Source organism: Phascolarctos cinereus, unplaced genomic scaffold, assembly GCF_003287225.1.
Source record: "Phascolarctos cinereus isolate Bilbo 61053 unplaced genomic scaffold, phaCin_HiC Scaffold_4;HRSCAF=312, whole genome shotgun sequence".
Taxonomy (NCBI): domain Eukaryota; kingdom Metazoa; phylum Chordata; class Mammalia; order Diprotodontia; family Phascolarctidae; genus Phascolarctos; species Phascolarctos cinereus.
Window position 1 is genome coordinate 711782947 of NW_027555847.1, and position 27157 is coordinate 711810103.

The 27157-nt window shown below is 51.6% G+C and overlaps 1 protein-coding gene across 1 annotated transcript in view; it reads left to right on the forward strand.

The window, feature by feature from the left end:
- Window positions 1-799: 799 nt before the first annotated feature.
- UBE3B (ubiquitin protein ligase E3B) overlaps window positions 800-27157 on the forward strand; it is a 44424-nt gene continuing 18066 nt past the window's right edge. The window contains 16 exon segments of the mRNA XM_021007930.1: window positions 800-966; window positions 1316-1439; window positions 3494-3553; window positions 4763-4867; window positions 5480-5576; window positions 7919-8004; window positions 8816-8902; window positions 10041-10145; window positions 10870-10994; window positions 13561-13737; window positions 17484-17656; window positions 19891-20058; window positions 20748-20919; window positions 23145-23263; window positions 24773-24887; window positions 26073-26172. Coding sequence (XP_020863589.1) covers window positions 806-966; window positions 1316-1439; window positions 3494-3553; window positions 4763-4867; window positions 5480-5576; window positions 7919-8004; window positions 8816-8902; window positions 10041-10145; window positions 10870-10994; window positions 13561-13737; window positions 17484-17656; window positions 19891-20058; window positions 20748-20919; window positions 23145-23263; window positions 24773-24887; window positions 26073-26172 — 1974 coding nt within the window. The 5' untranslated portion in view covers window positions 800-805.

Sequence of the window (27157 nt, forward strand, 5' to 3'; positions counted from 1 at the left end):
AGTGGGGCAGTCCCGAGGACCTAGTTCAAATCCTGCCTCTGGCACTTGACCACTTGTGATGCCAGCAGGCTAGTTGCTTTGCCTCTCTGAGCTTCCTTTTCCTCATTTATAAAATGTCGGCCAGAGCTGGGCTCGAGGGCCTTTGAGGCCCTTCCTGCTCTGAGTCTGTGAGGCTTCTTCTGACTCACTGCTCCTGTTTGTTTAGGTAAATAAGGCTGAAATCATAAGACTTTGAGCTGGAAGGGATCCTAGAAATCAGCTGGCCCAAGGCCCTCGATTTATAGATGGGAAACTTGGGCCCAGAGAGGGGAGGAAGCTGGCCAGGGTCCACCTGCTCATAGCCCTCAGCTAGGATTCTGCCAAGCTCTTCTCTCCCTCTCTGTGTTCTTCCACCTTAGAGATTGCTTGAGTTCCTGTGCCGTTAGTTGGCCAGCCTGTTTTATTTGGGCCCAGACCTTTGATTTTGTGATTCTGATATCATGAGTTCTCATATATATGAGAGAGAGAACAGGGTATAATATATATGTTATATACATTAATACATATGTAATGTATGTACTTCATGTGTAATAAAGCATGTGGAATAATGTATAAAGAGCAGGGACCAAAGGTGGGGCCCCCACGGGTCTGGCCTCCTGGTGCCATTATCACTTGCAGCTGGTTCCCTGGGCACTGACAACTTTCTGCCTCAAGCGTATTGACTTCCTGCCCTGCCGTTATGGGCCCTGCCCTAGCCACCTCACACAGCTGCAGCCCATGATGATGTGTTTTGTTTCTGTGTTTGGTTCAGGAAAGGTTTGCAACAATGTTCAGCACATCCCAGTCTGCCCGAGCCCAGTTCCTGGACAAAGCTCGTCAGGCGAGGGAAGAGAGGCGGGGGCAGAAGGAGAAGGAGCGGGCCGCCGTGCAGATACAGGCCGTGGCCCGCGGGTTTCTCTGTCGATGTCGCTTACAGAGAGACATCAGGTGGGTGTAAAATCTCTCTCAGCAGCCTCTGCCCAGCTCCTCCCATTGGTCCATTGACTTTTGGTTTCCCTGCCTCCACCAAAGCCCCCTTTTGATCCCTCACTGGGGTGTGGCTGTCACTCTGAGCCCTTCCAAGTTGTACCTGGGGAGTGGGTCTTACCCGATGTAGGCTTCTGTCATCTCAGGACCTAGCCACCCGGGCGATGAGGTTTTGGCCTTGGTTATACCCAAAGTCCACCTACCAAGCCATAGAGAAGGCGGGCCTCCACCAGCAAACCACAGATTGGAAGGAAAAGGCCCCAGATGTCTTCCTGCTCTGGTTAAACCTCCTCTCTTCCTCCTTTCCCAGGAAAGAGATCGATGAGTATTTTGACACCATTGACCCAACTGGAGCCAGTAAAAGAAGTGCACTTTCTCTTTTTAAGATCGCCCGGAAGCTGTTGTTCATATTCAGAGCTCGAGAGGATGAGCTGGTAAGGCAACCTCTCTCCTGCGTGCGTGCACCCAGCCACCGGCTGCCCTGCCTTCTCCCTGTCTGTGCTGGCTGGTTCTGGGCAGAGTCCTAGGGTGCTGCTGACAGCCTGAGCAGAGCGAGCTGGCTGGGGAAGCTGGGATTGCTGGCAGGCAGCTAGTGATTTTTTAGGTAGAAGAGTAACCTTTGCTGTTGTGTCCTTATCTTGGCCACGGTTCGCGGCCGTGGAGCTGCTCCAGGCCTGTCCCTCTCCCTCCTCTCTCTCTAGAGCAGCTCTCAAATCTGGCCCCTTCTCCCAGCTCTCGCCTCCACCACCCTCAGTGAGTTCTTCATTAGCCCTCCATAGCCTTGTTGTTCTCCCTGAATCGAGGCCCTCCTCAGTCCAGTCCAGCCTCCATCTAGCTCCCAAAGTCCAGGTTTGGCCGTCTTACTGCAGCCCCTCCCTCAGTAAGCATCAGTAACTCCCTGTTACCTCTGAGATCAAACAGATTCCTCTTTTTGTCCTCTAAGGCTCTTCACCAGCTGGCTCCCACTGCCTCTCCAGCCTTGCTCCATGTCCATCATTCTCCTTCCCCCACAGCGGGGCCCAGCCAAGCTGCCCACCACCCTCTTCTCGCACACAGGATTCTGTGTCTGTCTCCAGACTTTTGTGTGGGCAAAATGTGGGTCCACATCTGTAGTGTGTGCCCTCCTCACTGCCACCCCTTGAGACTAAGGCCTTTGACCTGGAACCTTCTTTCATCACACACCCTTATTGATTAAAAAAACCAGAAACCTTTAAGCCCTCATTGTCTCTGTGGGTGATCGTGTGCATTGTAAAACACAGGCCAAATATAGACATAAAGGAAGAGGTGGCAGTCACATCGTGTTTGTTCCTAGAAATGATGAGAAGCACAGGAGTTTATTGATTGGGGAGTAACGTGTGAGACCCGCAGCCCAGCTCCCCCAGCCCCAGTTGGTTGTCACCTGAGGCCCGCTTGGGGGCTGCTGTGTCAGAATCCCTAGTCGACTTCAGAGCCTGGCATGGATGCCACCTCTCACGAAAGGCCATTCGTTGCCTTACCACAAATGAATTTGGATTTTATCTATACGTGTGTTTATGTACATATATGTATGTTTGGTTTATGTTAACAAGCATTTATTAAGTACATTATGCTCTAGCCTGTGCTGAGTGGTGGGGGTACAGGGAAGGCCAAAGACAGCCCCTGTTCCCAAGGAGCTCAGTCTGGTGGCAGAGATGGTGTGAAAATGATATATGTAAGCTGGCTCTCTCTACAGGATCAGTCGATGTAATCACCGAGGGAGGGCCCGAGCATTCAGGGGGATTGGGAGGGACTTCTTGCAGAAGGTGAGATTTTAGCTGGGACCTAGAGGAAGCCAGGACACAGAAACGGGGAGGGAGAGAATTCCTTCGGATGAAGGTCTAGCCAAGGAGATGGAAAAGGAGTGGTCAGGCAGGCAGGAGGAGGACCAGCAGATGAGAGAGTGTCAGGAAGGGGTGACTGCAGGGGGCTGGGGCTGAGAAGGTGATTGTTGAGAAAAGGCCGTTAGATTTGGTGAGGAAGGGGTCGTTGGTAACTGGATATCTGTTTATATGGGGAAATGCTCTTTCCCCTCCTAGAGGCAGGACCTTTCATTGTTGTCTGGATCCCCAGTGCCTAGAACAGTGCCTGGCATATCATGGGTGATTAATAAATGCTTGTTGGCTAATTTTCCATCTTGAGGTGGGAAAGATAATCTGGCACCTGGTGGCTGGTAGGCCGGCAGTGTTAACGTCTGTTTGCCGACATTCTGATCTGACCACAGTGCTTCTCTTGGCCAGTGGATCGTTGAAGTCCTGCCCCGTCTCTGGCATGGTACTAGCCTTAGGCTGGCCAGGATGAAGCAGACCATTGGGTGGCCCTTGTTGGCAGCGTCGAGGCCCGGGAGTGAGATGAGCCTGTCACTTTGTCCTTAGCTGTGCATTGTTAGGAGCTGAGGTTTCCTTAGAATGGGAATGGGGGAGCATCGTCCTGGTCCTGGGAGTCTGTAACCTGTCCTGCTGGTTCTTTACAGAGGTTTGGAATGCTGTGCCGTTGCATCCTAAGCAGCATGGAAGCTGAGAATGACCCTAAGGTGAGTGGGAGGGGGCAGAACTTAGAAGCCAAACATCCTCCGGCCCTCTGGCTCACAGAGCACTTTCTTTCCAGTGGCCTGGAGAGCTGTTTAAGGGTTTCAGAGAATTCTATGCACCTGCTGCTGTGGGATCCTGGACAGATCCCCATCCTGCTCTGAGCCTCAGTTTGGACCAGAGGGTCTCCAGGTCCCATCCAGCTCTAGAGCAGGGATGCTTTGAGATGCAGTGCGCGTGTATCATCATCGTTATTATGATTGCTTAGATGATTGTCTCAGATTATTGATGGTAAAGTTGGGAGGGACCTTAGTGTTCCTTTAGCCTAAGCCCCTGGCTCTGCCCCCAGAAGGGAAGACAGAGAGACTGCGGTTCAGAGAGGAAGCCCATGGTCCCGATTCCCAGTCCAGGGCACTGTCCACTTGCTCAGGCGGCCTTGTTCGGGGCCCAGGGGCATGAGAGGGAAGGAAGGACGCTGTGCTCTTGTCCTTTTGAGGATTCCTTCTTACTGGTCTCTGAAAATTCCTCCTGACAGTTTGATGGTGATCCGTCACTTCCTTCATGGCTGTGTTTTGTTTTCTTTGGCCTGAAATGGAGGCCGAGATAAGCATGGCCAGGGACCCCTGTGGCTTCTCCCCAGGGAGGATGTTACCAGAGCAGGAGCCATCTCCTCCACTGTCAGCAGGCATGCTGGCAGTGCTTTGTCAGGGGTGTATCAGTGCAGTTAGCATTGCCGTGGGGATTTTCATTAGCCTCTTTAGCAGTCCCATGCTGAACGTCATTCTTTTAGGATTTTCCTTTAGAGAGAACGAGTGTGGAAATACAGAGAAGGAAAGAATGATTCTTTAGTCTCCTGACTGTGGAGGCAGGATATACAGTGGATAGATACCTGGACCTGGGGCTAGGAGGAGCTGGGGTCAAATCCAGCCTCAGATGAATTCTAGCTAGGTGACCTTGGGAAAGTCACTCCCTTGCTGGGCCTCATCTGAGAAATGGGGATGGCCACACTTGCAGTCCCTTCCTCCCAAGGGTCTTCCTACTCCTGCTGGCAGCCGTAGCTCAAAAGGCAGAGACTACTCAGGACCCCTCCCCTCGGGGTCTGTGCTGAGGTTGAGTCCTGTGCCAGGGCCACATTCCCTGAGCCCCAGGGCTGAACCCGGCAAGGGTGCTGCTGGCTGGCAGTGGTAGCACAGCAGACTCGCTTGTGCCCACAGGTGTGGTACGTGTCCCTGGCTCTTTCCAAAGAGCTCACTCTCCTCTGGATCAAGCAAATTAAAGACATCCTGTGGATCTGCTGCAGATATCTGAAGTACCTCAAGGTAAGGGGACTCGTCACTCCCACTTCCCACAGTTGAGCTCCGTGTTTGTAAAGCTCCCAGCGCTCAGAAGCAGCGGACAAAGCTGCGCCTGCAGGTGCTTCTGAGGCACGTCCTGGGTGCGGGCCTGTGCGGTGACCCAGGGGTAGGGAGCCTACACTGGGGGCTCCGCTCCAGGACCCACAGCCCTGCCTTCAGAGGCCACTGAAATCTCCTATTTGCTTTCCCTTCCTCCGGGGATCATTTGAAGTTGCTGTGGTCTGGGATATGAGTCCTCTGAGGCCTCAGCATGACAAGAAAGTGACCCCAAGTTCTCAGAGTCCAAAAGGTGTCGGAGCTTGTCATTATTTGTACTGTCTGGAGTGCTGGGGTGGGGGCAGTATGAGACATCCCCCACAAGCATGTAAGTGCCGTGAGGACCTGGCAAAGAGTGCTGTGCCCAGTAGGCATTCCAGAAACGGTGAACTAACCCCAGAGTTACAAAGATGAAGGGAAAAGTCTGTCTTGGTCTAATTTACTGGGATTCTGAGTTCAGGAGGCTCAGCCTAACTGTTTTTCTGATGACCTGGATTGAGAGCTGATCTTTCTCAATACAATTACTTCTGTTGTTCCCAGCCTGACATCTTACAAGACTCTAAACTGATCTCACTGTACCTCACCCTGCTTGTTAACTTCACAGACACATCAACATGGAAAATTGTCCGAGGAAAAGGTAGGGCACCCTTTCGTAAAATCTCTGGTGGCAAATGGTTCAGTACATACGGCTCCGTATACATTTCTTCATTTTGTGTGCACATGCGTGTGCGTGTGTGTGTGTGTGCGTGTGTGTGTGTATGTATGTATGTGTGTGTGTGGAGAGAGGTCCTCTATCCAAAGCCACATGGGTACCCGCATCCCATGTATGAGCGTGAAGTCAATCTCAGCCTCCAGATGAACTCTGCCAGCTGTAAAATTTGTAAGAAGTGCTTTGTCTCTGGTTGGGTTTGAATGTTAGGAGACCCTCCTGAGCTGGAGTGGGCTGCTGGGTTGGGGGGGCTCCACATCCCTCTCTGGAATTCTCCAGGCACGCCCCAGGGGCCCATTGGCTTGGGGGCTCCAGAAGACGTTCTTGGTCAGGCGTGGGGCAGCCCTCTGTGGGATTCTGTTTGCCTTCTTTGAGCAGATGTTTGGTGGAATAAGGTGCTGTCAGGGGCCTGAGAGCTCACTAGTCCACCTCCTACGTTTGACGAAGGAAACTGAGGCCCGGAGAGATGAAGTGTCTGCCAGTGTCCTTCAAGTAGTGACCGGCAGGCCTGGGGGCCTGCACTGCGTCGTACACTGGCTCATTCTTCCCACCCTTTTCCACCCCAAGGGGTTCTAGGCGATGTCAGCCTTGCAGGGAGTTGTGAGAAATCCTGGAGCAGCAAAGAATTCTGTTTGAGCCTTAGAGATTGCTTTCTGGGGCTCCCCTTCTCTTTGGGGGTGTCCTCATCCCCAAGTACTTTCTGCATCAGTGGACTCAAAGACCTCCAGCATCTCTCTACTCTCTCCTCCTCCTGCCTCTAACAGAACAGTCTGCTGTCAAAGTCAGCCCAAAAGGGAAGGTGAAGCCGTTAAACAGTCTTCCATTTCTCCTGGGCGTTGTTATAAATGAAGTGGCAAAAACGGCCTTGGATTGGGAGTCACAGACCTAGGCCTGACTCTTGCCTCTGCTCTGTGTAGAATGCAGAGTTGGCAGGAACCTAAGGCCATTTTGCCCAGTCTTGAGCCCCCTGAGATTCCCCAGCATAGTACCCCCCAATAACCGGTGGGTCGGGCTTCTGCTTGGAGACCTCGAGGGAAGGCTTCTGAGAGACAGCCCAGGCACTTGTGGGTAACGTCCATGACTAAAGTGGACTCCTTATTCTTCCTGTTAGGGCCGAGAACAGGTTGCTCTTCTCCCACCCCCACCGATAGTCCTCCAAAGACTTGAAGATAACTGTCATGTCTTCTCACACTCAGCCCTGAGCCTGCTGGGTTCTAGGCTCCTGCCAACCCTCTGGTGGCCAGGGCTCAAGGCCTTTCCCCGTTCCTGATGTATTCTAGCTTCACGATTGGTGTCTAGCCCTGAATACAATACAGTGGGTGTACAGAGGGCTATGGGGTCCTCACCTTTGTCCTCGTGGATGCTTTGCTTCTCTTCCCAAGTTCAAGACGGCATTTGTTTCTTTACTGCCTTACATGCGCGTGATTCCCTTGGAGCTTTCAGACCACCCCCCACCCCGTGAAAACCTCTAGATCTTTCTCAGACTTCTTGTCCCATCTCATACTTGTGAAGGTGATTTCTTTCTTTCTTTTTTTTTTGGCTTAAAATTAATGTTTATTGACTGACTGATTCCATTATACTTCACCCTTACACACTTGGGAAAGAAAAACAAAACCCTCATAAACATAAATCCATAGTCAAAACAGATTTCTGCATTGGCCGCGTCCCCAAATGCACATCTCATTAAGCCCACCTTGAGTCCACCACTCTTCTCTCAGGAGGTGGGCGTTCTCTGAAATCACGATTGCTCTTTGTGTTGAGCAGCGTTCCCAAGTCCTTCACGCTGATTGCCTTTATGACGTTGATGCTGTGACGTAGATTGTTCTCCTGGCTCTGGTCGCTTCACTTTGTGTCAGTTCTTACAGGTGTTCACAGGTGTCTCTGAAACCATTCCTCTTGCTTGTCCTTCATTCTCCGTCAAGGACCATGACATCAGGAAGGGGATGCTGTGACGTGCAAGTGAATTGGATTGAAGTGAGGCAGGGCTGTGCAAAGTCAGCAGCCTCCCTTTCTCCTCCGGAGCCATCTGGGTCCAGTAGCCAGATATAGATCAGGATGACTGGAGATGGCCCCCAATCCCTTTTGTAATTTCTTAGGACACAGTGGTGTTCCATCGCATTCATATATCATTATTTGTTCACTCATTTCCCAGATGATGAGCATCTCCTTATTGCCAGTTCTTTGCCAGTGCAGGTGATTTATTGAACTGTTGTAGCCTATTATGAGTCATGTATGACTTGTGATTTTTCTTAGACCTCCTATTCTTTTAGGGGAGTCCCTTCGGCCTACCATGAACCATCTCTGTGCAAATATCATGGGACACCTCAATCAGAATGGATTGTATTCTGTTCTACAGGTTGGTTGTTCCTATAACCTAATATTTCTCTGTACCCTGAGGTCCTAGAGGATGTGGCTCTGGATTTGAAGTGGGCGTCCTGGGGGCTTTGCTGATGGGACCCCAAGTTAACTATTAATAATCTATTAACTTGTTAACAGTTATTGATTTATTGATATTAATATTAATTAGTCATTATTACTCATTTGCAGAGAACCCTAAGTTAATTATTAAGTTCCTCGTTTCCTTCCCCTCAGCCTGTTGGGCATTCGTGTTCAGGGTGGAGAGGGGTGGGATTTTCTTACTGAACGACTCTATGTCCCACCTGTTGAAGCCTGCAGTTGATCCTATTCAGGGCTCCTGCTCCCGTTGCTGGAACCTGGGGAGCCCCACTTCTTGTGATCCCCTTAGTCGGTCAAGCACCTTGAATTGTTTCTAATTCTGTGACCCTGAAATTCATAGACCTACTCCGTGTCTCAGTCTTGTGCTTTGTGCCTTGGAAGAGTTGTTTGTGGGAGAGTGCCGGACGAGGAAGTGAGGGGAGAGGAAGGAAATGGGCCCAGGTAGAAAGGGGGGAAGGTCCTGTCTCCAGAGCCAGGTTCTCAGCCCCCTCTGGCAGGCCAGCGCAGGCAGGAAGTGGCACCACTGTACAGGGAGGGTTGTCAGCCTTCCACCAGAGGATGGAGGGCTTTGGTGGCCCCTGAATCCTCCTAAAAGTTTGTAGAGTGCCATCAGATCCTATCCCTTTGGTCCGTTTCTTTTATCACCTGAAAATGGTGCTCTTTGGTGGTAGAATCAGAACCCCCCTTGACACATGGCCATTTTCTTTCAGATCTTATTAAGAAATGGCCTGGCGAGGTCCAGACCATCTCTGACAAGAGGCATGTTGGCTGCAACCTTTACTTTGGCTTCACGGTGAGTCATCTGCAGTGCAGGGGCCGAGGGAGGCCTGGCCAGGTGAATGTGCCCACCCTTGGGAGACTTTCCCTCAGCCCCACCCAACAGGCTGGATTTGAAAGAGCTGCTGTGGGCTAACTCCTGAGGCCCCTCCTCACCAGGAAGGACTCTTGGCAATCATGTGTCCAACCCCTATCCCTTACAGGGGAGGCCACACAGCTAGGACGTGGCAGTTGGGAACTCGGACCCAGCTCTGGAGCTCCAGTCCCCTCCTCCGTTCGTTGCAGCACCCCTTCCACAACCCCCACTTTGAAATCACTAACATGGTCCGTCTGAAGCTTTATCTGCTTCTGATAATAAATAAGTGCTAGCGTTTACAGAGTGCCTTGAGGTTTGCAAAACACTCTACAAATATTATCTCATTTTATCTTAACAGCATCCCTGGGAAATGGGCACTGCTAGTATCCCTGTTTTACAGATAGGGAAACTGAGGCTGAGACAGGTAAAGTGACTGTCCAGGGTCACTACTCATTGTTGAACTAAGATGACGGGAGGAAAGCAATCCAAACAAACCCTCTTGGTTGAGGCAAACGTCCAGGTTCAGCCTTTTCTTTACATGGTTTTTAGGGACAGGCAGCAGCCTGGATGGGATGGTACCAGAGGCCCCTTCTGGCTCTAAGCCAGCACTTAGGTCCCAGAGTGGAAGGGGCTGCCCTCTGCAGCCAGGAGGCTTGAGACAGAAGTCTGGGTGGCCACTTGTCCCCTCCCCTCCCCTCCTGGATTAATGGGACATGGATTGTTGGTGTTTGGGATGCCGGACATTGCACTGACAGTGCCCGGAACGAGCCTCCCCAAATCGCGGCTTTAGCCAGATGATTGCTCCTAGGTGTGTTCTCATGGAAGTTTCCTGGGACTAGAAATGCTGACATTCTGTCGGGCACCTCTTCAGCCCCCTTGGAGCACACCATGTTTGCAAAGCACCGTTTCTGCTTCGGGCACCCCACCCCATTTCTCCCTGTTAGTTTCCCTGTCCTGTTGTGGCTGTCATTGACGCTCTTCTCGAGGAGGCCAGTGCAGGGGCTAGAGAGGTGGTTTTTGAAAAAGTGGGCGGCCCGCCACATGCAAGGCGGTGTGTGATAAGGGTGTCTGTTTGTGTCCAGCCCCGTGATGCTGCTCATTTTTCGGACAATCTCTTACGACCATTCCTCATCCACATTATGTCAGTGCCTGCCTTCGTGGCGCATCTCAGCATGCTTGCCCCCAAGGTGAGTGGACCCCATTGATCTCACCCATGTCGTCTCCTTGGCTTTGTACTGAATGGAAACTTACTTGGTTTTCACTTTCTCCTCAGAGTCTTTCTCCATATATCTTCTTCCCTTTATTGCATTTACACAAAGGCAAGCCTTCCTCTCTGTGTAATTCAGGATGCTAAACAGTCTGAGGTCCCCTGGGAAGGGAGGAGGCTGTCCTCTCAGCCTGGGAAAGGGAGACTGGCTGGGTGTCCCAGCAGCTGCCGTGCACCCTGCGAGGTGCAGTGGACTGACTGGAGAGGCTGCTGGCCCCCCTTGCTGCAGCATGCCTTGACTAAGGTGGTTGTGGCAGGGAGGGGTTAGACCAGGCGGCCTCTCAGGGCCCTTCCAGCTCTGGAATTGTAGGATTCTTTTCCATGCTCTGATCTCAGTCACCCTCCCCACCTCCCATTTCCGTGGTTCTTGGGGATCAGTTCCACTTTCTCTGGGTGATCTTTTGCTCCCTGCCTTGTGAAGGTCCAAATCGGGGCTTTTGTCCTGTGGCCCTAAGCGGGGCATTGGGGCAGAGGTGGCTCATTTCTTCAGAGCATCGTTGCCCCTTCTTCTTTTGGTGGGTGTTTGTGTGGGTTAGCAAAAACCTTTCACATGAAGGAATTGTGGCTGTTGGCCGGTCTTGTTTTTATTCACCCGTGCCTTTCAATGCCTCTATTCTCACTAGTGGTGATTCTCTCCCCGGCAGCGCCTCGTTGTGCTAGAATATCATGACTTTCTTCGCAAATTCATTCTGTTTCTGAGTCGCAAGGATCAATGCGCGGATGTCTGTGAGTGCTTAGAAGGGAGCCACACTCTCTGTTTGCTTGGTAAGTGCCGGGAGCCAGAGGTGGAATGTGTTCTGGGCACACAAGAAAGGCACTGAGTTCTTTGGAACAGCCCAGGAAATGTTCTGAGAGGTGGGCAGAATCACTGTGTTTTGAAGAGGGAAATGGGAGAATGCCATTTTACAGATGAGTAAACTGAGGCTGAGATAAATGAAATTAGTCCAGGGTCACGGGTGTAGGAAACAGCTGAGGCAGTATTCCAATGGAGATTTTCCTCACTTTGTACTTTAACAAGCACGTATGGAGCACGTACCGTGGGTGGGTCCTGTGCTAGGCACAAGAGATATAAAGACAAAAAAGCCATCTGGGCTTTGTCTGCTTTGTCCTGGGAGAAAAGAGCATTGACAGAGAAAGTTGATGACAGTATGTACTCATTTCACTCTCTGAGGGGATCGAGCACAAATCACCAGGGGAGAATCCAGAGAGCTCCCTGTATGAGGTGGCCCCGGAGACATCCTTGGAAGGAAGCTAGGGATTCTGTGAGGCCTTGGAGGTTGGGGTTGCAAAGACATGGCAGTGGAAATGGAATGTCATGTATGGGGCACAGTCGAGTGGCCTCTGACTGGAATGTCGAGTCCTTGAAATGGAGTGAAGGGAAAGCAGCCTGGGTGGCTAGATTGGATCCAGATGATGAGAGATATCACGTGCCTGGCAGAGAGGTCTGCATTTGATTTGGCCACTGAACCTTAATTCGAGCAGGGAAGCCACAGGACTGGCTCACTACTGTAGGACTGTCGATTTGCCATCAGTATGGAGGATAGAGTTCTGATGACTGCGTACAGGTACGTGGACCGTAGGCTCTTGCAGTCAACTCAAGGAGAAGTAGTAAGAGCCTGAACCCTGAGAGGGGGATGGCCTTGTGAGTGGGGAGATATCATGGGTATTGATTTTTAGAAAGTGATTGGATATAAGGACTGAGGGAGAGTAAAAAGGTGAAGATGACGCTGAAGTTATAAAACTGGGTGTCTGGCAGGCTGCTGCTGCTGCCTTCAAATGAAATAGGAGAGTTTGGAGGAAGAGTGCGTTTTGGTGGAGAGGTTTTCTTTTGAACACATTGAGTCTGAAATGCCCATGAGACACCCAGATGGAGATGTCTAGTAGGAATTTGTAACATAAGATTCGAGCTTGTGGGAGAACATTGATATATTAGATTTAGGGGGCAGCTGGGTGGCACAGGGGAGAGAACACTGGCCTTGGAGTCAGGAGGGCCGAAGTTCAAATCCGGCCTCAGACGCATAACACTTATTAGCTGTGTGACTCTGGGCAAGTCACTTAACCCCAATTGCCTCACAAAAAAAAAAAAGGTATGTAAGATTTAGGATCCATCTGCTTTGAGATGATAATTGTACCTGTGGGAGCTGATGAGATCACCAACAGAGAAAGGGAGAAGAAGTGAGGACGCAGGACTGGTGATCCAGCAAAGGACGTTGATAAAGAAGGTCAAACAGGGAAGAAGAGCAGTGAAAGGCTCTTCTCTCAGAGCAGGGCCTTGAAAACCCAGCTAGGAGAGCACATGTGGGAGGAGGGAGGGGAGTGCTCATTAATGTCAAAAACTGTCGAGAGGTCAAGAAGGGTGTGGACTGAGAAAAGGCCAGTGGATTTAGCCATCCCGCAGTACAGAACTCTGCTAGCCACGCTGCTTCCGGAATCGGTTAGTAGATTGGAATGCTTTCAGCCTTCTAACTAATGCGAAGATTCTGATTCTGCAATAAATGAAATAATTGATGTATATTTTGAAAAATATGAAATACTGTATCATTGCATGATGGTATCCTTCCTGTGACTATTTGAAATGAACAGGAAGGATAAAGCACATAGATAAGAGCTTAGCATTTCCCATCAGCTCATCTATAGTGACAGGAAGCATTTAGCCAGCAGCCAAGAGAGAAGCTAGACTAGGCCCTCTTTAAGCAGCCCCCAAGACTGGATTGCCTATGGTGTCCCTGTCCTCTTCTCTCACAGTATTGGGTTGTATTCTGTGTTGTGATGAGGGAGCTGAGGTTCTGTGGCTCTTCGTGGCTGCCCTCTTTTCTTGAGATGACAAAGTGTCTCTGAGAGTGAAGAATCATTTTTTTCAGAGGGTAAGATGCCTTGAGAGCCTGCTTGAGAGCCTTGAGAAAAGCAGTGGATTGAGTCAAGTGACCTGAGTTCAGCTTGAACTCTTGCTAGCTTTGTGACTATAGGACACGTACTCTAGCTTCCCTGAGTTTCAGTTTTGTCATCTATAAAATGGGAATACCTGCTCACATTAATCCATAAGGTTGTCATAAGGAATTGGCTCCTGTTTCTAGAGTGCTTTACAGCCTCACAGGCCTGATCACAAATTGTGAGACATTATAGAAATGTGAGTTATTCGGTTACTAGCACTTTAATTCCTCACCATCCCCAGGAAAAGGGGAGAGAGCGTTGCCACTTCCCAGCTCTGGTTACTGCCTCTTCCTGCTCCTTGGTGTTGCTTGGGCTGGAGCAAGAGTGCACCAGCGAGGCTCATAGATGTCCTCTGTCTGTCTGAGGGCATCTCAGACACCTTCCATTCTTCTTTTTCATTGCAGGCAACATCATACACTTGGGTATCTTTCAAGCAGAGTGTTAGAGGAGGAGACGAAGCATTTTGTGAAAGTGCTCATTGAAATGCTGTCCTACTGCCAGCAGTATGTGTCCCTGAAGAGGTCGAACCTCACCCACTGGCACCCTGTCCTTGGGTGGTTCTCTCAGTCAGTGGACTACGGGTGAGTGCCACAGAGTGAACCTCCTGGGAGCCGTGCACTGATTCTTCACTCGGTCAGTGAGCTGTCAGCAGGGCAAGGTAGTCAGCCTTAGCCTTGACTGTGTGCCAGGCACTATGCTCAGTCTGTGTTGGGTGTACAAAGAAAGGCAACAGGCCGGGCCCTGCCTGCAGGGAGCTCCCAGTCTGATGGCAGAGTTGACATGTGCATATCAAGGCCTGTGCAGAACAGCTCTGGGGTTATCTTAGAGGGGCAGCCCTGGTAGTTGGGGACTTTAGGAGAGGCCTCATAGGCGGTGCTTGAACTGCTCATTAAAGGAGATGAGAGATTTAAGAGATACTTATACAGCTAGGTGGTGCCATTGGGCATAGAGCACTAGGCCTGGAGTCTGGAAGACTTATCTTCCTTAGTTCAGATCTGACCTCAGAGACTTACTAGCTGGATGACCCTGGGCAAGTCACTTCACCCTGTTGGCCTCAGTTTCCTCATTGGTAAAATGAACTGGAGAATGAAAGAGCAAACCACTCTAGTACCTTTGCCAAGGAAACCTCCAAATAGGGTCACAGCCACAGTATGAGAAGGGGGAGCATTTGCATGAGGCACAGAGATGATATGGATTGCCATGTGTCAGACCAGTAAGAGGGCCCGTTTGACCAGACCGTGGAGTGTGTGAAGGCGAGGAGTGTGTAACATGGCCCAGGAGGTGGAGCTGGACTGTTGTGAAAGAGATTGTTGAGGTAGGGAGGAGTTACTGGGCTTCACCCCTGGGCTTTAGGAGGATCTCTGTGGCTAGTGGATGAGGATGGATTGGAGAGGGGAGAGGCTTAGGTCAGCAAGACTAGGAGGAAGCTGCAGCAGAAGTCACCGAGAGAAGTGAGGAGGGCCGCCTGCTCGTAGAGATGGGGGCAGAGGAAGAGAGGCCAGATGATGCCTGGGGCCCAGAAGAGGCCGAGGAGGGGAGGGGCAAGAGTCAGGCCCAGGCTCATTTTGGAGAGGATGCCAGAAGCAGCCACTGTGGGGAAGGGACTAGAGAAGAATCCTGTGAGTTTATCAGTGTCAGAAATGTCCTTCACCTTCTCGGCAGCCTCTCATCTCAGAGAGCTGCCTACAGCACTGAGAAGGGAAATCATTTTCCCAGGGTCACATGGCCAGGATGGGTCAGAGGCAGGCCTAGGTCTTTCTGACTCCCAGCTTTGCTTTCTCCCCACTGCCATGCTGCCTCTTCTAAAGAATCAATTAAAGTTAATAAGAATTTATTGAGTGCTTACTGTATACTAAGGGTTGGGCTAAGAGCTGGAAAGCAAAAGGAAAGCCAGCCCTTGCCCTCAAGGAGCTTGCACTCTAATGCACATTGGAGGGAGCTGGGGGTGCAGAGGTCAGTTGAGGAGGCAGTGCAGGGTTGGGCTTAGTAAGGTGTGAGTGACAGCAGGGTAAGGGGATCAAGGGATTTGAGAAGAGAGCACAGTGTGGAGGACAGTGGGAAGAGAGGAAGGTCAGATCAGAGCATGGGGAATGGCCCACGGAGCCACAGGGTGTTGGAAGGACTGGAGTCTCCATGAGGCCAAGAAGAGGCCTAGAAGGAGGGAGGTCCAGAGAGAGGTGGTGTGTTCCTTTTCTGTTGGTACTCCCAGCACTTGGCACTGTGCTTTGCACACAGTAAGCATTTAGCAGATGCTTCATTCATCCATTGTTAAGTTATGGTCGGGTTCACGACTAGTACAAATTCCCAAATCGTTAGGAAGACACCAAGTTGTTGAAAGCCTCAGGCCCTTGGAGCAGGTAAGTAGCACGTGAGTGTGTGAGTGAGCATGTGAGCGGCAGACAGGGAAGCTGAGGCAGTATTGGGCTACCCACCTAGGAGAGGCGTGGATTTTAGGAATGGGGGGGTAGCCTCTCTGTACCCTGCCTCCGTCAGACATCATTGGGAGCATCAGGTTCTGTTCAGGAAGAACATTGGTAAATGGGAGAACGGTCAGCATGCTGAAGGGGCCTTAAGCCCAACTCATTGAAAGACCCATTATGCTTAGCCTGGGAGAAAGCAGCTTCAGGCACCTAATGGCCTCTGCTGTTTGGAGGCACTGCTGTGTGGGAGAGGGGCAAAAGCTGTAAAGAGACTGGCTGTGGCTTAGTGCTAAGTGTGAGAGCCAGTCGAAGGCGGTCTTTAAGCAGAAGCTCGGGCGACCTCCTCTTAGGGGTGGATTCTCTGAGTGTGGGTCAGGTTCGAGGTCCACCAGGGTTTCTTTCGACTCTGAGATTTCATGAGTCTTTGCTGATTGTCTGCCAAGTGCCTTGTCCTTTTGGGGAGGAGTCTCTGCCTTGAGGAACCAGGAATCCAGGTGGGACGGCGAGTCAGTAATAAGTCTGTGCCTGTGATTGCTTGGACGTAGCTGAGGTCCTCTAAGAGAGCCTAGGAGAAGACAGGGAAGAGCTAGGCATTGGTCGAGGAAGGCTCTGGGCCTTGTAGAACAGGCCCAGAGGCGTGGCGACAGCGAGAAGTATGACATGCTCTTGGAATGGGAAGAGATCAGCTGATCTGAGGCAGAGTAGGGGTGTTGGGGAAGAAGTTGGGAGCTAAATCATAGACCGTAAGGGGGACACTGATAGGGAGCCGTGGAGGGACTTTGTGGGGGGAGTGAGCCAAGCTGCCTTTAAAATTAGTCTGGCTGCAGTATTAGGTTAGATTGAAAGACAGGGAGCCTGGAAGAAGGAAGGCCAGCTGGGTGGCAGGCGCGTTAATCTTGGCCTGTTATCCTCCTGGGCTGGGAGCCCCGTGAAGGCAGGGACATTCTTTTATTTAAACTTTGTATTATCCCCCGTGCACAAAAAAGTGAATGTTTAATTATTATTTGTCGAATGAATGAACTAATGAACAGATGGGTGAGTGTGGTCATCAAAGTGTGGACCAGGGTGGTAGCCCTAGTAAAGCAGATGGAGAAGTGTTATGAGAGCCCCTGCTGGCCAAGCTGCCCTCCTGTAAATCCTTTCTCATGATAGCCCATATCCTCATTCCTGTTAGCTAGAGAAACTAGATTTTGGGGGTGCCTTCATCACCTCTAGTTAAAAAGAAGAAATTCTCTTTGTAGCTCCTAATGTTATGACCAAAGGAAAGGCTTCCATGAGAGGGGAAGCTGAGGTATGGTAAGTTTATGGGTTGGTAATGGAAAGGAGAGGCGGAGGGAGTGGTCTGTCCCTTACAAGGGGACCTGAAGTTACTGCTGGGATGACCACCCATCAGAACCATTGTAGAAATAATCACGCACAGACGTAAGCTGGACCAGATCACTGCTGAGGTCCCTGAGACATTTCAAACAAGACTGACAAAGCCCAAGGCGTGCCTGGAGATGGGGGATGGAGTAGAGAATGGGCCCTCGGCCCACGGGAGAATGAGGATGCTGGCGACTCAGTAGGGAGTGGGGCTGCTTCGGTGGGGACGGGGATAACTTTTCAGTGCTTTGCACCCAGCAGGCATTTTCTAGGAGTTGGCTTGACTTGATTTTGAGGGTGGTTTCAGTGTTGGGCCGGATGTGATGCCATCCAGGGATTTATTGACTACACTCTGTGAAGAGACGGGCGTACACATACGAGGAGTAAAAATCCTTCCGTGCTTCCCTCAAGGAGCCTACATTCGGGGGGGGGGCAGCATTCAAAGGGAGGAGGGCCTGGCACAGTGTCTGCAGGGAGAACAGCCTGATGAGAGGTGGGGAAGTCCTCCCTGAACATAACTGCAGCCTGTGCCTCCTCTCTTTCAGTCTGAATGAGTCCATGCCTTTGCTCACCAAGCAGCTACAGTACCTGTGGGGGGTGAGGGTCATCCGCATCCTCTTCCGAGACATCCTGAGCAAGAAGCTGTTGGAGAATCCCGAGGCCAGCCACGCAGTGGCCACGCCGTCCACGTCCCCGCCCAACAGCCTGCCCGTGAAGAGTGAGTGAGAGCCCCCGTTCCCACCTCCCTCTTGGCTGCCTGCCTTTCCACTCTCTGGGCATCGGGGGTGGGCGTGGGGGCACTTTCACACACTGTGTGAATCAGTCCAGTTGTGTGTGAACACACACTGAACGTGGCTCTGGAGGGTCAGAAGAGCCACACGGACGGCTCTTCACACCAGCAAGCAGGGTGGGCTTGGAATTAGTAGAAGCCACCGAGGGGTGGTTTGTCCTACCAGCCTCCCACGTCTGTCTGTCTGTCTTCCACTCAGCCTGACGCCTCTCCTTGAGCAGATGGTGTGCCTGCATGGCTGACAGAAGCTCTCCTTCCCTCATGAGGCTGAATGCCATGTTGTCCATGGTCAGGCTGGGCTCACACTCTTGGGGGGAGGAGGTGAGCTTGTGCCCTAGCAACCTCACTTTGGAGAACCCTGGGCCAGCCCGAGGCACTAGAGTAGCATCGTAGCAGAGGGTACCTCAGGGCTTGGCAGACCTAAAGCTCTATGTGGATGGTGGCTTCAAACTGCTATTACTTACACTTGTCAGCCCCTTGTCTGCTGTGATTAACATTGGAGTACAAAACTCTCCTGCAAGATACTGATTTGTCTGGAGAGGTGCCCCAGCCTGACTTTTTGAGGTGCTTTTTGAGGCTTTGGGCTTTCTTTGAAAAATCTGCGTGGTTCATGTGTAACTCAAAATGTGCTATCAACATGTGGGATGTCAGAGTTGGAAGAAAGACATTAAGATATAGAATGTTCTGGCTGAGAGATCCCTTAGAACAGGGGATGTCAGACCTGGGAGGGTCCTTGGAACAGGGGATATCAGAGCTGGGAGGGTCTCTGAAACAGGGGATGTCAGAGCTGGGAGGGGCTTTAGAACAGGGGATGTCAGAGCTGGGAGGGGCCTTAGAACAGGGAATGTCAGAGCTGGGAGGGGCCTTAGAACAGGGAATGTCAGAACTGGGAGGGGCCTTAGAACAGGGAATGTCAGAGCTGGGAGGGGCCTTAGAACAGGGAATGTCAGAGCTGGGAGGGGCCTTAGAACAGGGAATGTCAGAGCTGGGAGGGACCTCAGAGATCCTCTGGTTCTGTCTCCTTGTTTTTTTGGACAGTGGCACTGAAACTCCCGAATAGGGCAGAGTGCTTCCCTACAGTTAGTGCCAGATCTAGACCTACAGTCTTGGCCTCTCAGATTCTCTGCAGAAGACAAGAGAGCTGCCTGGGAAGGCCATGTCTTTCATTTGCCTGCACCATACATGGCATTTAAAGTCAGACTTAATGACTAAAGCAAAGCTGTCCACACGGTTGAGCCTTGAATGTAAAATAAGGTGAATTAAGAGCCAGGGTGGACCAGGGAGAATGAGGCCAGTCAGACAGGAGAGAAGCAAAGTCACCAAGATGTTCATTTTGAAGGCCTGGCATATAGCAGGAAGTGCTAGTTCTGGAGCTGGAGGAGCAGGGCCCAGAGCGCTGTGAGCCCCTCCGGGGGACTCTGTTTCCTCATGTGTCCCAGGAGGTTGGATGGGTTCGGCAGGCCTCGTTGAGTACCTCCTGTGGACACAGCCCAGGCCTGCTGTCGTGTCCATCTGAAGACACAGATACCCCGGGCTCTGTTTGGTAGCCCACCTCCCAGGGTGCTCCCTCATCAGCATGTCTGCCATCATAGTCTTTGGGAGCCCAGGCTCAGTTCCAGCCCACAGCAACCACATGAGCTCCCTCTGTCCAGGCCTCTGTAAATGTCAGTACTGGGAGACTGCGCTGGGCTGAGAGACAGGAGGACAGGGTCAGATCTCCCCTCCGATCCTTCTGAGCTGTGCATCCTTGAGCAGGTCGACCCCTCTGAGCCTCTGGCTTCAGCCTTGAACTCATCTCTTAGGTTTTAGACAGCTCCGGAGTAGTATTAATGGTGCTGTTACCAGTGAGGCATCAGAGCAGGGACATCGTGGTGTCCAGCTCACAGGGGCCTTAGAGATCGACTGGGTTTCCTTTATCAAGTCTGTGAAAGCCTTGCAGTGTATAGTTTGTGCTTCTCCAGGGAAGAAAATTGAGACCCCAGAGGTGGCTCTCAGAATAGCCCTCCCCTCATGCCAGTCAGCCTTCGGCCATTTAGAAACCATGTAGGTTTTTCTGACTCTGTCCCTGGGAACACATTTCACCTGCTGTTCAACCCCTCCACTCCTTCATTCAGGGGAGGGCTTCCTGTCCTGCACTCAGACTGGACCTTCCCTCCTGCCAGGTCTCTTCAAGCGTGCATTCCAGAAGTCCTCGTCGGTTCGGAACATCCTCAAGCCCATCGGCGGGAAGCGTGTGGACTCGCCAGAAGTACAGAAGGTCTGCAACGTCTGTGTGCTCTACCAGACCGCGCTGACCACCCTCACCCAGATCCGACTGCAGATCCTCACAGGTTGGGGACCCGGGGTCCTCTGCCCCTTCTCCCATTCTGTCCTTTGGTCTCCCCAGTAGAAATATGCCCCATCTTAGAGGTAGCGACTCCACTCCGCTCAGATGACCCTGCAGTCCCCTCTGGCCCTAAATCGAGGCTCCTTGGGTTCTCCTGGGCATCGGGGCTGGGCAGGGCCCAGCCTCTTTGTACCTCTTTCCTTGAGTCACATTCTTTTTTCTTTCCCCATGGTAGTTTAAGAGGAATCTCAGTCAGGGAGACACCTGATAAATCCATTGTCTCCGTACTGCCGAGCAGGGGTCCCCTCCTCCAAGGCTCACACCCACATTGGGTTGGGACCAGATCCCAAACCATCACTCTCTTCCTCTCCTTCCTGTTCCCTTCTGATTTTTGTTGGGGTTTTTGGGGTGGGAGGGAGAGGGGGGCATCCCAATGTCTGCCACAACTGCAGTGGTGATGCTTTGAGGCCTTTAGGAAAGGATCAAGGGACAGCTGGACTTTGGTCATTGTGGATGGAGGGCACCCCTATCAGTTGAATGGTGTCTGCCAAGTGGCTTTTGGAAGCATGGACCTGCTATAGGTCACCCAGTGACCAGGAGCTAGCCAGCTCCTGTTCCATCCCTCGCTCAGTGGTGCGTTAGGTGATCAGGAGAGGTCTGATCTCGACCCCGGGCTTTTCTCTGCCTTTCCAGGCCTCACTTACCTGGATGAGCTCCTGCCCAAATTGTGGGCATTCATCTGTGAGCTGGGCCCTCAAGGGGGCCTGAAGCTGTTCCTGGAATGTCTCAACAGTGACAACGAAGACTCCAAACGGCTGCTGGCCATGCTGACGTTATTCTGCGACTGTTCACGGCACCTCATCACGTAGGTGACTCCCCGGGTTTAGGCTGCCCTCCTAGAGAAGGGGGTCCTCTGTCTGAGGTCATTCCTTGTAACTGCAGCGAAAGAGAAGGACAATGTGTTCTTGTAACATTGGAAGAGAAGCCTCCAGGCCAGGTGGCGTCCTGAGTGCAGGACTGGATGTGGGCTGAGTGTTGCAGGATCTCAGGCTCACCAGGGACCTCCAAGGCCCCTCCCAGAGAATCTCCTAGATCCAGACTTCCCTAGGAAGTGTCTCCTCACTCCCTCAGGAGGCGGCCCCTGGCACTGCTGGGGAGCTCATCCTTTGTTACATCAGTTCTAAAATGACCTCTTTGCAGCTTCCATGCATTACTTAGGTTTCTGCCCTCAGGTAGGACAGAACAGGTCTAATCGGCCTCCCAGGTGGCAGATTTCTGAAGAGAGCTGTCATGTCCCCAGCCAAGTCCTTCAGCAAGAATCAAAGGCCCCTGGCCATCCCCCTGATCCCTCTCTGGGGCACCTACTGCCCTAGGCATGGCCTAGCCGGAGCTGAGGGCAGCAAGGCCATCAATCACCTCCTTCCCAGAAGGGACCATTTTTACTGCAGCAGCTAGAAGTCCTGGCCTGTCTCTGCTGTCCCGTCCCTGTCCCCCCCGAGGCTTTTTCAGAAGAGCTGCCACCTTGCTATCTCTCCCAACCCGCATGGCCTTATTCTGGGTATTGTGGTGGTTTGTTTCAGAATATTTATCTTTGTGGAATATCCTCTATTTCTTTCAAATGTTTGGCTTTGCTAGTATATAAAGGTACATAGATTCTAATAATTCTTTTTATTTCATCTCGATTGTACTTGTTTATTTTTAATTTTCACGATTTAATCCTTTTCCCTCTTTTTAATCGTTAGCTAGTGGTTTATCAATTTTCCTAAGTCTTTTCAAAAGACCATTTCCTATTTGGTACTTGTAGGGTTGATTTTTTTTTTTTGGTGAGGCAGTCAGGGTTAAGTGACTTGCCCAGGGTCACACAGCTAGTAAGTGTCAAGTGTCTGAGGCTAGATTTGAACTCATGTCCTCCTGACTCCAAGGCCGGAGCTCTATCCATTGTGCCACCTAGCTGCCCTAGGGTTGATTTTTTTTTTTAAAAACTAACAGGCATCTTTTCTTTCCTTCTCATCTCACCACATTCTTTCCCCACTGAAAAAGAAAACTAACTAGCCTGCTTTTCATTTTGGTAGTTAACATCAAACTGGGAGGAATATTCAACATGCTTGATGAGAGAATCCCAAAGATTTTGGCCAAAGATCAGCAATGAGATGATCATATTTATATAGGGCTTTAAGGTACACAAAATGCTTTACAAATATTATCTCATCTGAGCCTTACAGCGACCCTGGAGGTTAAGTGTTGTTATTATCCCCACTTTCCGGATAGGGAAACTGAGGCAATCAGAGGTGAATGATTTGCCCAAGGTTCCACAGCTAGGAAGTACCTAAGGCTGGATTTGAACTCAGGTCTTCAAGACTCCAGGTCTAGCACATTTGTCTGCCATGCTACCGGCTGCCTGAATCTAATGAGATGAAATTTAATAGTAATAAATGTGAAGTCTTGCACTTTGGTTTAAAAAAAAATGAACTTCACAAGGACAGAATGGGAATGACCTGGTTAGCAGTTCTGGGCTTTTGTGGATGACAAGTCCAGCCGGAGTCAGCAGCAGTCATGGTGGCCCCTGCTCTCCTGCCTGCCCCTCCTCTGGGCATTACAGAAGCCATGGAGCCACTGTGCTCTGCCCTACTAAGACTGTGTCCTGACTGGTCAGTTCTGGGGGACGTGTGCTGTGTAGGACCTTGACAGTCTGGGGAGGGTTGCTCCATCCCTAGGAGGGTGGCTTGGGGCATGGTCTGTGAAGGGTGTCTTGGGGAAGAGAAGCCAGGAGAAACAGGGAGGCGTTGCAGAGAGACAGATTGAGGCTCAGTGTCCAGAAAACCATTCTAAGTGAGGGCTGTCCAGTCGTCAGTCAGTGTTTATGAAGTGCCTGCTGCACACCGTGCCCTGGGCTGCGTGGAGGGGGAAGGCTGCCCCTTCCTTCTTGTAGGGAGATTGCGTTGAGCTGAGTGGTCCCTGGCATCCCCCTCCTTTCTCCAGTGCTGGGATTCTGGGGCCTTTTCTGCTGCATCTTTTGTCCTGCAAAAGCGAACGTTCTCCTTGCCATCTTCTGGTAGTTCTCTCAGCATCAGCCCTTTCTTTTTCATTTAGAATTCTCGATGACATCGAGGTGTATGAAGAACAAATCTCCTTCAAGGTCGAGGAGCTGGTCACCATCTCCTCTTTCCTGAACACCTTCATCTTCAAAATGATCTGGGATGGGCTTCTGGGTAAGGAAGAAGAGAATCACTAATCGTCTGAGGCCACAGGCCTTCCCGGAGGCCTGGAAGGCCTCATCCTCTCTCCTTGGGTGACCAGATGTGTCATTCATAACGTTGGAGAGAGGGGCTCCACAGTGAGGGCAGGGACCTGGAGGGGGGAGGTCCCAGTTCTGGCTCCAGATATGTGGTCATAGGCAAGGCTTGTCACCTGTCTGGGCCTTGGTTTCCTCCTTTGTAAAATAATAACTCACATTTATGTAGCACTTTATGGCTTACAAGACACCTTCTCAACAACCCTTTGTGGGACAAATATTATTATCTCCATTTGATAGAAAAAGAAACTGAAGCTCTGAAAGGGTAAGGAACTTGTCTGCTGTCTGGACAAGATTTACACTCAGGTCCAGGACTCCACCTTTCGTGGGGTTAATAACAATTGTGTAATTGACTTCCCAGAATTGTCTGGAAGTCTTCTAGTGTAATAAAAATGGATGTCAGGATTTTCATCCCCATCTAGCCCGGTTGAAAACATCTGGCCTTTTTTTGGCCCATTAGAAAACTCCCCTTTGCTTCAAGACCTTTCTTGGTGGGCCGGCGTTGCAGCTCCGTGTGGTGGACAGGCTTTAGGCCTCCTTCGAGGGCTCTCGTGAGCTCTACGGGACGTAAAGTACTGTACTGACCTGGACACTATTTCCACTCTGACCGTCCTCCTTGTGTGGCGGGGTATAAATGAGGGTCAGCTTTGCTTTGTCCCGAGAGCCAGTAACACAGAACTTCATTTGAAGTGGGAGCCCGGGCAGGGCACATGGTAGATTCAGGCTCCCAAGGTATTTCTTAGTGTTTCATTAAGAAAGGCGTAATCTTCTGTTCAAAAGTGGTTTGGACCTTTGGGTGGGTACGGTCTGGAGTGGGCAGAGGCCCTGGAGAGAGCTTGTCGGGAGACCTCGCTTCAAGCCTGGGCTCTGACACGTGGCAGAAAGGCTTTATTTGCACGGCTCTTGAAGGTTTGCAGAACATACATCCCGTCATCTGTGCCTCTGAGCGGTTCTCTGAGATGGGTGCTTACTGTATTGTTATCGCCATTTTATAGATGAGGGAACTGAGCTTGAGACCCCTGCCCATGGTTCCACAGCTAGTAAGTGGCAGAGGGTGCTCTCTGGACCCCAGTCAGCATTTTTCCACTTACAGCTTGTCTTGGCCAGTCACTTCAACTGTCTGAGCCTCAGTTTACTCATCCACAAAATGGCAGTGATTGTCCTTCGCTCTCTGCCCCACAGGGTATTTTAGGGGAAATGGTTAGCAAACCTCCACATGCAGAGGAGTCTCAGTGGTTTGTCCTTCCTGTCCTGAGCACAGGCCCCCAGGACTCTCTTTTGTGACCTCTCTGGGTGTCTCCCTTAGCGCTGGTTGGGGGTGGGGGGGATTGGATGGGGGCCATCCAGAGCCAGCTTCTTCCTTCTGCCTCTGCCGGCCATAGCCTGTGCTGTCTCAGACAGTGAGACCGTCCCCTTCACCCTGCAGACAACGCCAAGCCAGAGACCCTGGAGTTGTTCTTTTCGGTTCACGGGTGGCTGATGGTGCTGTATGAAAGAGATTGCCGCCGGCGCTTTGCCCCTGACGATCACTGGCTGCGGAAGTAAGTGACGCGGGGGTCCGAGGGGCTTCTGGAAGCAGCCGGGTTTGTGGTGACCAGCCATGGGTCAGCACCGTCAGGCTTTCTGGGCGGGCCCACCTCGTGCTGACCCTCTGCCCCGGCCCTCGTGAAGCATCTGCTGAGAGCATGAAGGCAGCCCCAGGGGTGGGCAGCATCCTGAGCCTTTTCTGTGTCCCAGATTCTGGGGGGGTCTGGTAAAAACTGGGGCCTCCTGCTCAGAATCAGTTTTAAATGCATAAAATTAAATACAGAGGATGACAGTGGAGGTCAGTTATATTGGGATAAAGATGTATTCTTTTCCCATCCAAGTTCAGAGATCCCAAGTTAAGGATCCCTGATATGGGGAGAAAGCATGGGACCAGCAGGCACAAGGTCTAGATTCTGATCCTGCTGCTGCCACCAAGTAAGTGCAGCCACGAAGAAGCCACTCCCCTCTCTGGGCCTCAGATGGTGGTGTCATGTTCACAATGGAGTCCATTCCCAGGTGCTACTCACACTTGTTTAATCTTCTTAAAGAGCATGGACAGCAAGGGGACGGGGTTAGACGCTCTCTCAGCGCCTGTCCATGTCTGAGGTTCCAGGGTTCCTGCTCAGACAGATGCTCTCTGAGAGGCAGGGGAAACACATTAGGGAAAACGGATTTGTTTAAAAGAAGGTGCTGCCTGACTCCTGGATGAGAACTTGTTCTCAGATGGTCTGGGTGGTTGGGCAGACCACATTTCTGTTGACACGAGCCTTACAGAGTGTCCCAGCTGGGTCGTCATCATCCCGTCCCCAACAAGTGGCCTTTGCTCAAGGGCCTCTGGCAGGGAGGACGCCAGGGCTTCCCAAACGCACTGCCCCTTTCTCTTCCTTGGACAACTCCAGTGGTGGGAAGTGTTCCCAGGCCTTGAGCTGAAATCTCTGTGGCTTCAGCCCACTGGGGCCCATTGCTGGAAGAGCTGAGGTTCAGATAACCATGTGAGACCTCAGAGATTAGTGTCTGCCCGGTTCAGGTGGATAATCATTGCTTGCTCCCCACCCCCGACCCTCCAGCAGCCCCAAAGGAGTGAATCTCGTTCACAAAAATGGCAGACTTTCATTTTCTGTCTGTTAGATTCCAGCTGTCATGTAGAATTAGAGAAAGTGATTTTTCCCATCTCACTTACTTATTTTCTCTTTTGTAAGGGATCTCAAACTCAGTGTGCTTTTCCAGGAACTGGAGAAGGACAGGAAGCGTGCCCATCTGATCCTACAGTTCATCCCTCACGTCATTCCCCACAAAAACGTGAGTAGCCGGCGGAGCTCGGTGCTCCCCTCCTTCCTGAGGCGCCGTCTCGACAATGTCCTGATTGTGTCGTGCGCAGCGAGGCTCCTCTTCTAAGGGTGGGGGACTCTCTCCGCCTTGGGAGATGGCTGTGAGGCTAGGAAGGGGCCGGGGGGCGGGCTGTTGTCGGGGCCTAGTGTGAGGTCGGGAACATCGCGGGCAGCCACGATGCTCTAGACTCTTCCTGAAAACCCAAAGCCTCCTCCCAGCGCTCGCTGTCAAGCCAAGTGTCCAAGCGTCCGGGGCCTAGTGTGAGGTCGGGAACATCGCGGGCAGCCACGATGCTCTAGACTCTTCCCGAAAACCCAAAGCCTCCTCCCAGCGCTCGCTGTCAAGCCAAGTGTCCAAGCGTCCGGTCAGCACTTAGGCCGTACCAGGCTCTGGGCTGGGGGCCCAGCCTCGTTGGTTTCTGGGTCAGTTTTGAGGACTATTTTCTCATAGCATATTCCTAACTGATGTCGAGAATGACTTGATCCAGCTTCAGGGCATTTCAGAGACCCTGAGGTCCCGCTGCGGCCTCTCCCTCTAGACTGGACTTCCCATTTCTGCCTCTCAGCTGAGCTGGTTGTTCCCTACATAGGCCTTCGGTCTCCCACCTCCCAGCCTGGGAATGCCCTCCCTCCTCATGCCCACCTGCTGCTAGAATCCTTTCCTCATCCTCACGCTTAGAAGTGCACTCCCTTCCCTCCCCTTACGTCTCCAGAACTGCTTTGGAGTCACCATGTATAGGTGTTGTATGTATTTGTCTGTGAGCGGCTTCTCACCCCTCCCCCATTCCCCAAGAGAGCTCTATAAAGGCCTGGGCCCTCTCGCATTTTGTTTATGGTCCCCTGCCTAGGGGACAGCGCAGGTAAACAGGGGCTTAAGGAGTTCTTGTTGAGTCTGGGAATGGATGAAGCCCCTTCAGTTCAGTGAATGTTTGCTAAGGCCCAGATGCTACATGGTA